At 53.2% G+C, this 15438-nt stretch overlaps 1 protein-coding gene across 1 annotated transcript in view; it reads left to right on the top strand.

Moving 5' to 3' along the window:
- Positions 1 to 2701: 2701 nt before the first annotated feature.
- The window catches only part of megf8 (multiple EGF-like-domains 8), a 102743-nt gene continuing 90006 nt past the window's right edge, over positions 2702 to 15438 (top strand). The window contains 3 exon segments of the mRNA XM_052045381.1: positions 2702 to 2745; positions 4131 to 4443; positions 7512 to 7675. Of these exon segments, the coding sequence (XP_051901341.1) occupies positions 4239 to 4443; positions 7512 to 7675 (369 nt within the window). The 5' untranslated portion in view covers positions 2702 to 2745; positions 4131 to 4238.

Raw genomic sequence — 15438 nt, 5'->3', positions numbered from 1 at the left:
AAACCACCCCCCCCCCCCACCACCACCACCACCACCAATCCATCACACTACCACCCTCCTCCCCCCCCAAACTCCCTCCATCCACTCACCACCCTCGCCTTCCGTTCCCCCTCGACCCTCCCTTTATTCTCCCTGCACCGCATGCTGACATCCCTGCCTTGCCTGTGAGCCAAGCCGCAATGCCGAGGCTTGGTCGGTTCCGCCAATGTTTCCAAGGGCAGCGTGAAGGATCTCAGCACCAGTGGATCGGGGAATCAGGGACACCTTTGGCAGCCGACCTTTATTTCTACTTTGAAAATTACCTGGTCTGCTCTTGGTGAGTTGCCGGATTCCACGTGTTACGACACTGGGTACACTTCAGCAGGACACTGCTACTGCAGTGCATTTGGGATGGTCCTGGGGTGGTGAACTACAATAATAAAATCTATAAACGCCAGAACACCCAGCAGTCAGCAGCATTAGTGACCAGTGAGGAGGTCAGTGACATTCCATTGGAACCAGGTGACCACCCGGGACATGCCCTCTTCTCGTTACTACCATCGGGGAGGAGGTACAGAAGCCTGAAAACCTGCACTCAACGATTCAGGAACAGCTCCTTCCCCTCCGCCATCAGATTACTGAAAGGTCCACGAACCCATGAACACTGCCTCATTATTCCTCTTTTGCACTATTTATTTATTCATAACAGTAATTTTTAAGTCCTGCTCTGTACTGCTGCTGCAAAACAACAATTTTCAAGACATAAGGTTTCTTTATTAGTCACGTATGGCAGGCACGGTAGTGTAGCGGTTAGTATAACACATTTACGGCGCCAGTGACCAGGATTCAATTCCAGCCGCTGTCTGTAATGAGTTTGTATGTTCTCCCCGTGTGTCCGCGTGGGTTTCCTCCGGGTGCTCTGGTTTCCTCCCACATTTTCAAAGACAAATGGGTTAGGAAGTTGTGGGCATGCTATGTTGGCGTCAGAAGCGTGGCGACGCTTGCGGGCTGACCCCAAGAACACTCTACGCAAAAGACGCATTTCACGGGGTGTTTTGATGTACGTGACTCAAAGGTATCTTACATTAAAACACAGTGAAATACATCTTTTGCTTCTCCAAATGCCCATAAATCTCCAGTAATTTGCCCACCACTGAAGTAAGACTCACTGGTCTGTAATTCCCAGGGTTATCCCTACTCCCTTTCTTAAACAATGGAACAATATTTGCCACCCTCCAATCATCTGGCACCACTCCTGTGGCCAGTGAGGACGCAAAGATCATCGCCAAAGGCGCTGCAATCTCTTTCCTCGCTTCCTGTAATAACCTTGGATATATCCCGTCCAGCCCCCGTGATTTATCTATCCTAATGTTTTACAAACATTCCAGCACATCCTCTTTCCTCACGGTGACATGCCCTAGCATATCAGTCTGTTGTACGCCATCCTCACAAACATCAAGGTATCTCTCACTGGTGAATACTGAAGCAAAGTATTCATTGAGGACCTCCCCTACCTCTTCTGACTCCAGGCACGTTTCCTCTTTTATCCCTGATCGGTCCTACCCTCACTCTAGTCATCCTCCTATTCTTCACATACGTGTAGAACGCCTTGGGGTTTTCTTTGATCCTACTCGCCAAGGACATCTGATGCCCCCTTCTAGCTCTCCTAAATCCATTCCTAAGCTCCCTCCAGGCTACCTTCTAACTCTCCAGGGCGCTGTCTCATCCTTGCTTTCTAAACCCTTAGGTAAGCTGCCTCTTGATATTCTATGTCTCTTGTCAACCACAGTTCCTCCGCTCTACCATCCTTACCCTTGTGTTTACTTCCCCACTCCCCTTCACTAGCTCACTCAGCTTTGTCAGGGCTATGGGCCAAGTGCGGGCAAATGGGACCAGCTTACGTGGACATCTTGGTCAGCATGGATGAGTTGGGCTGAATGGCTTGGTTCCATGCTGTATTACTCTATGAATATGGCTCTAACTCCTATTTCATTCCCAACCTTCTGATGAAACGTCATTGGCCCCAAACACTATCCCATTCCCTCCCCATTGATGCTCCTGTACAGTGGAGCATTTCCACCAGGCTCTGCAGGGTTTTGCCTTGGGATGAGTGCTTAACAAAGGCAGGTCGATATTTTCCTGGTCTGGATTTCAGGCATTGAGTTGGTGACTCCGCTGTGGGAGAGAGATCTTCACACAGGAACGTGCCTGGGTCTGGTCTGAGGGTTACTGGGATCAGGGTGGGGATCCAGTCTGTGGCATCCCGGATCTCCAGGACATGGGGGGATCCAGTCTGTGGATTTGCCGGAGAACCGCCTCCGCTCTGATGCTCCGGACCCGCTGATTGGCTGACTGACTCGGTTCTACGTTTCTATTGGCCCATGCGATTGTTGCCCCCCGCCGTGAATAATAGATACGCCTTCTGATTGGCTGACTGATCCAGTTCTACATTCCTATTGGCCGATGCCTTTGTTGTCCTTCGCCTTGTGACTGCCAGAACCGCCCCCGCCTGCTGATTGGCTGACTGATACGGAGCCACATTCCTATTGGCGGACGGTCTTGTTGTCCCCGCCGTGATTGGCGGATCCGCCCCCGCCTGTTGATTGGCGGGCCCCGAATCAGCTGCCCGCTGGCCATTGGCCAAGCGGCGGAGGGCCGAGAGGAGGCTCGTGATCCGATTGGTCAGCGTCACGGCGGCGGCCCCGTGAACTCGGCGGGTGTCGCGAGATCCGCCAGACGGACTGGAGGAGGCCTGAGGGGAGGAAGGTGGGAGAGGGGTCGGGAGAGGCGAGAGAGGTGGGAGTGGGGTGAGGGGAGGGAGGTGGGAGTGGGGGTGAGGGGAGGGAGGTGGGAGTGGGGGTGAGGGGAGGGAGGTGGGGGTGGGGTGAGGGGAGGGAGGTGGGGGTGGGGTGAGGGGAGGGAGTGGGGTGAGGGGAGGGAGGTGGGAGTGGGGTGAGGGGAGGGAAGTGGGGTGAGGGGTGGGAGTGGGGTGGGGGAGGGAGGTGGGGTGAGGTGAGGGAGGTGGGAGTGGGGTGAGGGGTGAGGTGAGGGAGGTGGGAGTGGGGTGAGGGGTGAGGTGAGGGAGGTGGGAGTGGGGTGAGGGGTGAGGTGAGGGAGGTGGGAGTGGGGTGAGGGGTGGGGTGGGAGGTGGGAGTGGGGTGAGGGGGTGAAGGGAGGGGAGGGAGGAAGGTGGGAGTAAGGGGAGGAGGGAATGAGTGAGGGGAGGGAATAGGGGAATGGAGGGGGGAGGGGAGGGAATGGGGGAGTGAGGGAGAGAGGTGAGTGGGAATAGGGGGAGGGAATGGAGTGAGGGAATGGGGAGAGGAGGGGAAGGAGGGAGGGAGTGAGGGAATGAACGTGAGGGGGAGGGGGTAAGTGTGGGCGAGGGTGGGAATGAATGAGGGAGGGGGACTGTGTTGGGTGGAGGATGAGAGGGTATGGGGGAGTGTGTGTAGGGGAGAGTGGGGTGGAGTGTTGGGAGGGGGAGTGTGTGAGGGAGGGAAGGGGACGGAGAGAGTGTATGGGGCAGAGGGGGATGGAGAGGGGCTGACGGGAGTGGGGGCGGAGGGGGGTGAGCGTGGTGGGGGTAGGGCTGGAGGGAAGGAGGGGGAGTGTGTGTGGGAGTGAGGGGGACTGTGTTCAGGGTGAGGAGGGAGTGGGGGGCATTGTGTGGGTGGGGGGTAAGGGAATGGCGGAGGGAATTTGTGGATTTGGGGCAGGGAGTGTGGGTCCGAGGGGAGGGAGAGATGAACAGGGTTGGAGAAGGAGAGACAGATATGGATGGAAGGAGTGAGAGGTGGGGGTCAGGGACGGAGGGGTGGAGAGAGGGAGAGGTAGGGGTGTGGAAGTGGAGTGGGGGAGATAGAAGGACAGAGGGAAGGAGAAAGTGGATGAGAGAAGAGTAGAGGGTGTGTAGGAATGGTATTGGGGAGGAGAGAGTGTGCTTGGGGAAGCAGGAGGGATCGTCCGGAGGGGCAGGAAGCGGGGGAAGGGATGGTGTGGAGGATGGGGGGGGGGGAGAGGGGGCAAAGGGAGGGAGGCCCCCAGGATGCGGGGGAGGGAGGAGGGAGGAAGGGACGGTCTCCAGGGGGGAGGGAGGGATGCTCTCCAGGAGGGGCTCACCACTGGATCTGACTGCCCTTTGCCCCTAGGGGAGGCCGGAGGTGACGTTGGACCCCTGCAGGCAGTGACCGGGCCTGGTGGGACAGGCTGGAGCCTGGGGCTTGGCCGGCTGGCCGGGCCCCGCGGGAGCGCCGAGGATGGGTCCCACCCCCTGGAGCCCTGCTGCTGGTGGGCTGAGTGCTGTGCTGGTCCTGCTGGTCCTGCTGGTCCTGCTGTGTGAGCAGGGCCGTGCTGGCGAGTGCAAGGGACAGCGGCAGCTCCTGCAGCACCAGCAGCCCGGCTTCCTGACCGACGGCAGTGGCAACTACTCCGTCAACGGCAACTGCGAGTGGCTGATCGTGGGTGAGCTCCGGGGAGGAGGGGAGAGAATGGGGGAGGGGAGAGAACGCAGAGCAGGGTGGGCTCCTGGACAGGGGGAGGGGAGAGAACGTGGGGGGGGGGGGGGTGGGCTCCCGGGCAGGGGGATGGGGGAGGACGGGGAGGGGGGTTTGAGCTCCTGGGGAGGGGTTGAGCACCCGGGGAGTGGTGAGAGAATGGAGGAGGGGGGGCAGAGTGGAAGTGGGGTTCTTAGGGGGGGAGTGAGCTCCCAGGGAGGGGAGAGAACAGGGGAAAAAAGCGGAGCCTGGGGAGGGGGATGAGACCTTGGGGAGGGTGAGCTCCCGCAGAGTAGTGTAGAGCCCGGCAGGTGGTGAGAACAGGAAGGGGTGAGAACAGGCAGGTGGGTAGTGGGATGTACACCCCGGTGGGGTGGGGGGGAGAGGTGGGAACTGGGGGGGTGCAGACCCCGGTGGGGGAGCAGAGCCCAGCCAGGGGATGGTGATGTCTGTGTTGAACACAATGCCGAACCAAGCTAAATCCCTTCCGCCTGCACGTGATTCCCCCCCCCCCCCCACCCCACTGGTTCCCCGTGCATGATGCGTCTCCCCACCGCTCCCCACACGCAATCCGTCTCCCCTCCATTCCCTGCACATCCATGTGCCTGTCTACAAGCCTCTTAAACCCCTCTATCGTATCTGCCTCCACCCCCACCCCTGGCGATGCACTCCAGGCACCCACCGCTGTGTTTAAAAAAAACCTTTCCCCAGACATCCCCTTTGAACTTTCCCCTCTCACCTTAAACCTATGCCCTCTGGTATTTTACATGTCCACTCTGGGAAATGGGTTCTGGATATCAACCCTATCTCCGCCTCTCATAATCTATCAACTTCTATCAGGTCTCTCCTCAGCCTCCACCTCTCCAGGGAAAACAACCCCTGCTTGTCCATCCCTCTCTTTGTTCTTCCCCCCTGGTCCAGGCAGCATCCTGGTGAACCTCTCCTGCACCCTCCACATCCTTCCTGTAATGGGGCGACCATTGTTGTGCACAACACACCAAGCGCTGCCTAACCGGGGTTTTATGCAACTGACCGTTTGTGCCCCTAGTGATGAAGGCCAGCCTGCCATACGCCATTTTTACCACCCTATCTACTTGCATGGTCACTTTCAGGGAGCTGTGGACTTGGACCCCAAGATCCCTCTGCACGTCAACACTGTTAAGGGTCCTGCCGTTGATTATGTTACATTTCCCTTTACATTTGATCTCTCAATCTGTAACACCTCACACTTCCCCGGATTAAACTCGATCTGCCATCCCTCTGCCCACATCTGTAATGGATCTATATCCCACTGTTATCATTTGACAGCCTTCTCAACTTCACCTAACACACCTGTGTTGTCTGCACGCTTACCACCCCCCTCACCTAACCCTATTCTTGTCCATTATTTACATCAAACAAACAGCAGAGGTCCTGGCACCGATCCCTGCGGAACACCATGGCTCACAGACCTCCAGTCAAAATAACACCCCTCCACCGCTACTCTCTGCTATGGCCAAGCCAGTTCTGAATCCAAACTATCAATTCACCATGGATCCTGTGCATCTTAATTTTCCTGATCAACCTGCCATAAGACGCCTTTTAAAAGTCCACGTTGGGCAACATCCACTGCCCGACCCTCATTGATCACTTCCATCACCTCCTCGAGAAAAGCTGAATCAAGTTAGTAAGACGTGACCTGCCCCGCACAAAGCCACGCTGACTGTCCCTAATTAGCCCCTGTCCTTGCAATAGTGAGTTAATCCTATCGCTAAGAACCCTCTCCAACAGCTTGCCTACCGCTGGTGCGTGAGGTTCACTGGCCTACAGTTTCCTGGATAACCTGGGATAGATCCCATTGGGCCCTGGGGATTTATTCAAGAGACCAGCACCATCTCCTTGATCGAAAAATGCCTCAGCACATTCGCGTGCCCTGCACTGATCTCACCATCCCCCACATCCTTCTCCTCAGTGAATACCAACACTTATAAGATATTGTTATTAGTCACATGTACATTGAAACACACAGTGAAATGCACCGTTTGCGTCGAGTGTTCTGGGGGTCAGCCCGCAAGTGTCGCCACGCTTCCAGCACCAACATAGCACGCCCACAACTTCCTAACCCTTGCGTTTCTTTGGAATGTGGGAGGAAACCGGAGCACCCGGAGGAAACCCACGCAGTCACGGGGAGACCGTACAAACTCTTTAGACAGCGGCGGGAATTGAACCCAGGTCACTCGTGCTGTAATAGTGTTACGCTAACCGCTACACTACCGTTTAAGTTTAGCACTTTGCTGACGTTCTCTGACTCCAAGCATAAATCCTTGAGCAGCCCTACCCACTGGTTACGGATCTCCAGCCAGAGTAACACCCCTCCACCACTACCCTCTACGGGCAAGCCAGTTCTGAATCCAAACTACTCTGGATCCCCTGCATCTGATCAACCCACCGTGAGGGACCTTGTCAAATGCCTTCCTGAAGTCCATCTCGTGGCACCTTCCAGCCCCGTCGATTCCTTGCTTGAGTCCTTTCCAGCTTGCTTCATGTTCCTTAAAGTTCCTGTCTGATTTCGGCTTCCCAAATCTTACAGATGATCGCCTTGTTTCCTTTTTGGTGGGGGGAGCGGGGGAGGGGGAGGGGGTGGTGAGAAGACCCCAGGGTGGGAGAGGGGTGAGAACAGTTGGGGTGGGGAAGAACGGGGGAGGGAACAGACCCTGCGGTGGGGGTGGGGTGTAAATGGCAGGGGACAGACCCCAGGGTGGGAGAGGTGTTGGGGGGAGTGGGAAGAATAGACCCCAGGCTGGGGGAGCAGTGTGACTGGGGGGAACAGACCCCAGGGTGGGAGAGGGGGTTAGAATGGGGGGGGGGGGGTGGTGTAGGAGCAGACCTGGGGGTGGTGTGGGAGCAGACCCCAGGGTAGGATGGGGTTAGAACGGCGGGGAGGGGGTTGTGTGGGAGCAGACCCCAGCGTGGGGGTGATGGTGGGGGGGGGGGGTGGCCGGTGTACCTGCGCCCTGTGTTCCATGCTGATCGGCAGTGACCGCTGTCCTGTTACAGCTCCCGACAGCAGGTTCCGCATCGTGCTGACCTTCACGTCCCTGGACACAGAGTGCACCTATGACTACCTCTTCATCTACGATGGCCAGTCCTACAGCAGCCCCCTCCTCGCCAGCCTCAGCGGGAACACACTCCCAGAGCCCATCGAAGCTCGGTCAGGGAAGGTCAGTGACGGGGGCAGGATGGGATTGTGTCCAAGTGTGCGAGGGCAGTGGCAGTAGGGGTGTGCGTGCACGTGCGTGAGGGCTGGAGTGACTGGGGGTGTGAGTGTGCAAGGGTAGGGTGATTGGTGTGTTGTGTGTGGGCTGCGGTGACGGGGCGGGTGAGGGTGCTAGGGTGGGGTGATTGGCGTGTGTGGGCCACGGTGACTGGGGGTGTGAGCGTGCAAGGGTAGGGTGATTGGTGTGTGAGTGCTGTGGTGACTGGGGGTGAGCGTGCGAGGGTAGGGTGATTGGTGTGTGAGGGCCGCGGTGACTGGAGGTGTGAGTGCGAGGCTAGGGTGATTGGCGTGTGTGGGCTGCGGTGACTGGGGGTGAGTGCGAGGCTAGGGTGATTGGCGTGTGTGGGCTGCGGTGACTGGGGGTGTGTGCGCGAGGGTGGGGTGATTGGTGTGTGAGGGCCGTGGTGACTGGGTGTATGTGCGTGCAAGGGTAGGGTGATTGGTGTGTTGTGTGAGGGCTGGACTGGGGGTGTGAGCGTGTGACTGTAGAATGATTGGTGTGCGAGGGCCACAGTGACTGGGGGTGTTAGCGTGCAAGGGTAGGGTGATTGGTGAGTTGTGTGAGGGCTGGAGTGACTGGGGGTGTGAGTGCGAGGGTAGGGTGATTGGTGAGGTGTGAGGGCTGGAGTGACTGGGGGTGTGAGTGTGCAAGGGTAGGGTGATTGGTGAGTTGTGTGAGCGCTGGAGTGACTGGGGGTGTGAGTGTGCAAGGGTAGGGTGATTGGTGAGTTGTGTGAGGGCTGGTGTGACTGGGGGTGTGAGTATGCAAGGGTGGATGCTGTTGTGAGGTTTGGCTGTGGTAGGGGCCAGGCGTTCAATCCCAGTGGGGAAGGGCTGGGAATGAGGGCAGTGGTGATCATGCGGTCGCTTGTGCAAGGGCTGTTGCAACTGGGAGGGGTGCAAGTGTGCGAGGGGGTGGCGACTGGGAGGGGTGCGTGTGCGAGGGTAGTTGTGACTGGCAGGGGTACATATGCGAGGGTGGTGGCAGCCTTGAGGGGGTGGTAGGACCCCCGTATAACCATGCCTTCTCTACCTCATCGTACCCTGATTTTCCCAGGTCCCTTCAGCATCCCGGTGCTGGCCTCACTGGTCCTGCATCTTCCTTCTAAACTCTTACTCATCTTAAACATTGGACGCGCTGCCTTTCACCCTGTGGGAGCAGTTGTGGGTTGTTGACTGTGTCTGTCTTGCTGTGGACATCCCCCTCCTCGCCACTTCCAAATGCACCTCAGCTCCTGGCACTTGGCCTGGTTTCAGTTCCTGTATTAGTGACGTCAATTACCTGAAGTTCCTCAGTGTCATTTGCCTCTTGGTTCCCCTTCTGTCTCAGCTGCATCTGTTGTGTTGCAGGAAGGCTCAACTCATTCACCATTTTCTAATTCCCCACACTTGCTCTTGTCACCGATGCTGAGGAATGCCGTTCTTGCCAGTGTTCCTTTTTACATCCTTGCAGAAACTTTCACAATCTTTTATACACACTGGCGGGCTCACCCACATAGGTGATTTGGGTGAGGCTCAGAAATAGGGTAGGTGCAATTCCACTGATGGGATTACACTTCAGGACCCCCCCAATAGCCACCAAGAGGTGGCAGAACAGGTATGTAGACAGATTGTGGAAAGGTGAAGAAGCGACAGGTTTGTCATAGTGGGAGCTTCCCCAGTACTGATCGGAATTTCCTCAGTAAAGGAAGCTTAGTTAGGGTGGGACTTCTTCAGTGCATCCAAGAGGGATTCTTGAATCAATCTGTGAAGAGTCCAGCTGGAGAAGGGAACATAACTGGAACTGGTTTGGGGAAGTGAGCTGGGCCAGGTGACAGACCTGATGGTGGGTGAACATTTTGGGAGCAGTGACCACAACTCATTATGTTTCAAGATAGTTATGAGTAAGGAGAAAATTGGGTCTTGCAGGAAGCTACGAAATTGGAGGAGAGAAAATTACGGCGGGATAAGATGGGTGCTCAGAGGTGTTGACTGGGAGCAGCTGCTGTCAGACGTCCACATCTGGCGTCTGGGAGTTGTTTAGAGACCAACCGATCAGAGTTCAGGATCAGCACGTTCCGCTAAGGAGCAAGGGCAAGGTAGATAATCTGAGAGGTCCTAAATTGAGCCAGGAAGGAAAAGGAAGCATGTGTAAGGTTCAGGAAGCTAAAATCAGGCTGAGCACTTGTGGAATATAAAGATAGGAAGAAAGTGCTCAAGCAGGTGATTAGGAAGGCCAGAAAGGGTCATCATGTCCTTGGCAAGCAGGGTCAAGGAATTTTATACTTGTGGTAAGAAAAAGAGCTCAAGGGTAAAGGAGGGAATTTGTGCTTGGAGTCAGAGCAAGTGGCTGTGGTACTAAATGAGCACTTTGTGTCGATATTTACCCAGGAGAAGGATTTGGAGGACAGTGAAGACAGTGGGGCATGCTAATGTACTGGGACATGTTGAGATTAAGGAGGAGGTAGTGTTGGGTCTGAAAGCATTAAGGTGGATAAATCCCCAGGGACTGATGGCAAATATCCCAGAATATTGAAAGAAGGAAGTGAGGAGACTGCTGGGGCTTCGACAAAGATCTTTGTGTCCTCACCAGTAACAGGCAAAGTCTCGGAGGACTGGAGAGCAGCAAATGTTGTGCCTTTGTTCGAGAAGGGGAAATGGGGATAATCCAGGTAATTGTAGGCCGGTGAGCCTCACGTCAGTGGTAGGGAAGCTATTGGAGAGGATACTGAGCGATAAGATTTATGCACATTTGGAAAGGCATGGCCTGCTCAGGGACAGTCAGCACGGCTTTGTTTTTGAGGAGGTGACGAAGGTGATTGATTGAGGGTTGGGTGGTGGACATTATCTACATAGACTTTGGTAAGGCATTTGATAAGGTCCCATATGGTAGGTTGATTCAGAAGATAAAGATGCATGGGATCCAGGGTGAATTGCAAGTTTGGATTCAGAACTGGCTTCCCCATAGAAGTAGTAGTGGAAGGGTGTCATTCTGGCTGGAGGTCGGTAACCAGTGGTGTTCTGCAAGGATCTGTGCTGGGATCTCTGTTTCTTGTGATATATCTCAATGATTTGGATGGAAAGCTAGATGGGTGGATTAGCAAGTTTGCAGATGACACCAAGATTGGTGGAGCTGTGGACAGTGTGAAGGACCATCAGAGAACACAGCAGGATATAGATCAGTTACAGATATGGACAGAGATGTGGCAGATAGAGTTTAATCCGGGCAAGTGTGAGGTGTTGCACTTTGGGAGGTCAAATGAAAGGAGAAAGTATACAGTTAACGGTAGGCCCATAAATAGCACTGAGGTACAGAGGGATCTTGGGGTCCAAGTCCATAGTTCACTGAAAGTGGCTATGTATGTGGATAAGGTGGTAACGTAGGTGTATGGAATGCTTGCCTTCATTGGTAGGGGTGGTGAGTACAAGAGTAAGGAAGTCACGCTACAGCTGTATAAAACTTTAGTCAGACTGCACTTGGAGAACTGCGTGCAGTTCTGGTCGCCCCGTTACAGGAAGGATGCGGAGACTGTGGAGAGGGTGCAGGAGAGGTTCACCGGGATGCTGCCTGGATTAGAGGGTATGAGCTACAAGTTGGACAAACCTGGGTAGTTCTCCCTGGAGCGATGGAGGCTGGAGATCTGATGGAGGTTTTTAAAATGATGAGAGCCCTAGATAGGGTAGACAGAATCCGTTCCCGGGGTAGAAATGTCAAACACCAGAGGACGTGCTTTTAAGGTTGGGGGTGGGGTGCAGTTTAAAGGCAATGTGAGGAGCAAGTTTTTTACGCAGAGAGTGGTAGGTGCCCGGAATGGGTTACGGGGGGTAGTAGTGGAAGCAGGCAGTCTGGTGGAGTTTTAGATAGACACATGAATATGAAGGGAATGTGGGGGATATGGATGATACACAGGAGGACATTGAGTTATATAACTGCGCTGTGTAATGAATTGACCTGTACGATCGGTTTGTAAGACAAGCTCTTCACTGTACCTCGGTACAAGTGACAATAATATACCAATACCATCAAGATCAGCACAGCATTGTGGGCCGAATGGCCTGCCCAGTGCTGTACTGATGTGTTGTATTTCATGCTAACGTGCACCATCTATTCCACCGTCACTTGGTTGCTGCTTCCTGAAAGTGCTCCGGTTTGTGACTCCCAGGTCACCGAAGTCTAATTCCGCCCAGAGTCCTGGGTGGATCACTTCCGTTGTGGAGTTTTTATGTCACAGTGCAACGTACAGGCTGTCCCCAGTTACGCACGCCCAACTCATGGACACCCCTATGTATGAACAAACTCCCATAACATTATTAAATTCAGAAGTCCGACATACGTAGGTGCGTTTGTTCCTGCGAGCAGCAGAGCTGGTGCCCTCTCTCTGTCTCCACTTTTAGTAATTGTTCTTTCTGAACAGTTTTGTGTGCTGTTTATTACAGAACTGTGGGTGATTTTAGTGTATTTTCCAACAATGGGCAAAATCGGCTTGTTGTTACCGAGGGAACGGTCTGTATCTCTCAAATCTCCCGGCTTGCAGCGGGATTGAAGGAGAGGAGTGGATCGTTTGGCTCCTCAGCCCTGCTCCACCTTTCCCGTCAGATCACGGCCGATCTTTTACTTCAGTGCCACTTCCATTGTCCCTCTGATAGTCAAGGAGTCCTACGGCACGGAAACAGGCCCTTTGGCCCAACCATTCCATGACAACTGTGCTGCCCAGTGAGCCGGTCCCATCTGCTCTCGTTTGGCCCATGGCCCTCTAAACCTCTCCTATCCATGGACTTATCTTGATGGCTTTTAAACGTTGCTAATGTGCCTGCCTCACCCACTATTTCTGGCACCTTGTTCCAAATACGCACCACCTTTGAGTGAAGAAGCCAAAAATATCCAATAATCTATTCCTGAAAAAATTAACCCAGACAAATGTGAGGTGTTGCACCTTGGTGGGACTAATGTCAAGAGGCAGTACACTCTTAAGAGCAAGACCCTTAACAGTGTTGAAGAGCAGAGAGACCTTGGGGTGCAAGTCCATGACTCATTGAAAGTGTCTACACAGGTAGACAGGGTGGTGAAGAAGGCTTATGGAATGCTTGCATTTATTAATCGAGGTACTGAGTACAGGAGTCAAGAAGTTATGATGCATCTCTATAGAACTCTGGTTAGGCCACATTTAGAGTATTGCGTGCAATTCTGGTCACCTCACTATAGGAACGATGTCGAGGCTTTAGAGAGGGTGCAGAGGAGGTTTACTAGGATGCTGTCTGGATTAGAGGGCATGTGCTATCAGAGGCTGGACAAACCTCAGTCCTTTTCTCTGGAGCGGTGGAGGCTGAGGGGTGATCTGTTGGAAGTGTATAAAATGATGAGGGGCATAGATAGGGTGGACAAGCAATATTTTTTTCCCATGATTGAGCGATCCAATACCAGAGGACATGCATTTAAGGTGAGAGGGGGTAGGTTCAGAAGAGACGTGAGGGGTACGTTTTTTTACTCCGAGTGGTGGATGCCAGAAATGCGTTGCCTGATAGGGTGGTGGAGGCAAGTTCTTCGGGGGGCTTTTAACTGGCACATGAACGAGAGGAAAATGGAGGGATATGGGCATTTTGCAGGGAGGAGGGATTAGCTATGTCGGCACAACATTGTGGGCTGAAGGGCCTGTTCTGTGCTGTACTGTTCTATGTTCTATTCAATTACCGACTCTTTTAATCTAATCTCCCAGTCATGTGTTGCCAATCACACCTTGAGCCTCCACAGCTGGTGTTTAAATTAAAGACCCATTCCCACTGAGCTGAACTGTGTTCAGAATTCTAGCAGCTGGCAATCGCTCTTCATCTTGCACCAAGGTCATTAATTAAAAATATCCCATTACATACGAGAAGTTCCAAGAAAGTCCCCGGTGAATTTGCATCTACTACTTCCAGCTCGCAGTTAAAATCTGGCATGCCCAGGTGTTGGATGGGTAGATTTCATACAACATACAGCGCAGGAACAGGCCCTTCGGCCCACCATGTTGTGCTGAACCAATTAAATTAGTAATCAAATGCCCTACCGAACTAATTCCTTTCTGTCTGCACAATGTCCATCTCCCTCCATTCTCTGCACATCCATGTGCCTGTCTAAGAGCCTCTTGAATGTCCTTATCGTATCTGCCTCCACAACCATCCCAAGCAGCGCATTCCAGGCACCCACCACTCTGTGTTTTAAAAAAAACATGTCCTTTGAACTTACCCCCTCTCACCTTAAATGCCCTCTGGTATTAGACATTTCGACCCTGGGGAAAGAGATTCTGACTGTCTACTCCATCTGTGCTCCTCATAATTTTATAAACCTCTATCAGGTCTCCCCTCAGCCTCTGCTGCTTGTTACGAACCAGCAACAAAAGAAACACACTGAGTCATGATTCAGTGTTAAAAGCTACTCTATTAATAGCTACTTATGATAATAAGAAAAATAAAAGTAAAAATGTTAAACCTTAAACATTAACCCCAAAACTAAACTCGTCGTGTGTGTGTGGCAAAGTCCCAAACTCCAAGTCCAGGAATGGTTCTTAAAGTTCAGTTCCGCAAGCCATAAGGTGAAACATGAGCAAAGGCTTCTTCAACAACCACCGTTGTCTGAAGATAAGACATAGATGTAGAGAACATAGAGAGAGTAATCACGAAATCCAAATGTTCCACGATGGAACCCATACGACACCTCAGTGTTTACTCGGTAGTGACTTCCTCACCCCGAAAAGCATCCGTATCGTGGCCATCCACACAAATACCTCTTTCCCTCCACAGGTTAACGACAAAGTGGACTCCACCAGATTACTTCAAATAATCCATACGTGGATTGTAGTGACAGACACAGTTATTGTTTCTCATCCATCGATAGAGAAACTAGCAGGCTGGTGTCTCTCTCTCTCTCCTCTCTCTCTGACTGACTGCTCCAAAAACGTCATTACGTCCTTTTATCTTCTGTTGACGTAAGCGCGCCACACACACACACACACGCTCTATCTTAAAGGGACATTCACCAATAGTAACCTAGTCCATAACACGCTCCAGAGAAAACAACCCAGATTTGTCCAACCTCTCCTCATAGCACATGTCCTCTAATCCAGGCAACATCCTGGTGAACCTCTTCTGCATCCTCTTAAGTCTCCGCATCCTCTTAAGTCCGCATCCTTCCTATAATGGGGGCGACCAGAACTGAATGCAGCCTAACCAGATTTTTATAAAGCTGCAACATAACCTCCTGACCCTTGAACTCAATTCCTCAACTAATAAAAGCAAGCATGCCACATGCCTTCTTTACCGCCCTATCAACCTGTGCGACCACTTTCAGGGAGCAATGGACTTGGACCCCAAGATCCCTCGGCTGATCAACGCTGTTAGGGGTCCTGCCATTAACTGTTGCTGTCCTTTACATTTGATTTCCCAAAGTGCAACACCTCACACTTGCCCGGATTAAACGCCATCTGCCACTTCTCCGCCCATATCTGCAACTGATCTATATCCCACCATATCCTTTGCCAGTTTTCTACACTATCCACAACACCACCAATCTTTGTATCGTCTGCAAACTTACCAAGCCACCCATCCAGGTTTTCATCCAAGTCATTTATATAAATCACAAACAGCAGAGTTCGGATCCTTGCGGAACACCACTGGTCACAGACCAGCCAGAATAAGTCCCATTGACCGCTAGACTAGAGGGGGCGAGGGAGCCAGGGCCCCGGGGAGGGGCAA

Source organism: Pristis pectinata, chromosome 39 (assembly GCF_009764475.1).
Source record: "Pristis pectinata isolate sPriPec2 chromosome 39, sPriPec2.1.pri, whole genome shotgun sequence".
NCBI classification, from domain to species: domain Eukaryota; kingdom Metazoa; phylum Chordata; class Chondrichthyes; order Rhinopristiformes; family Pristidae; genus Pristis; species Pristis pectinata.
This window is presented reverse-complemented; position numbering and strand designations above follow the sequence as displayed.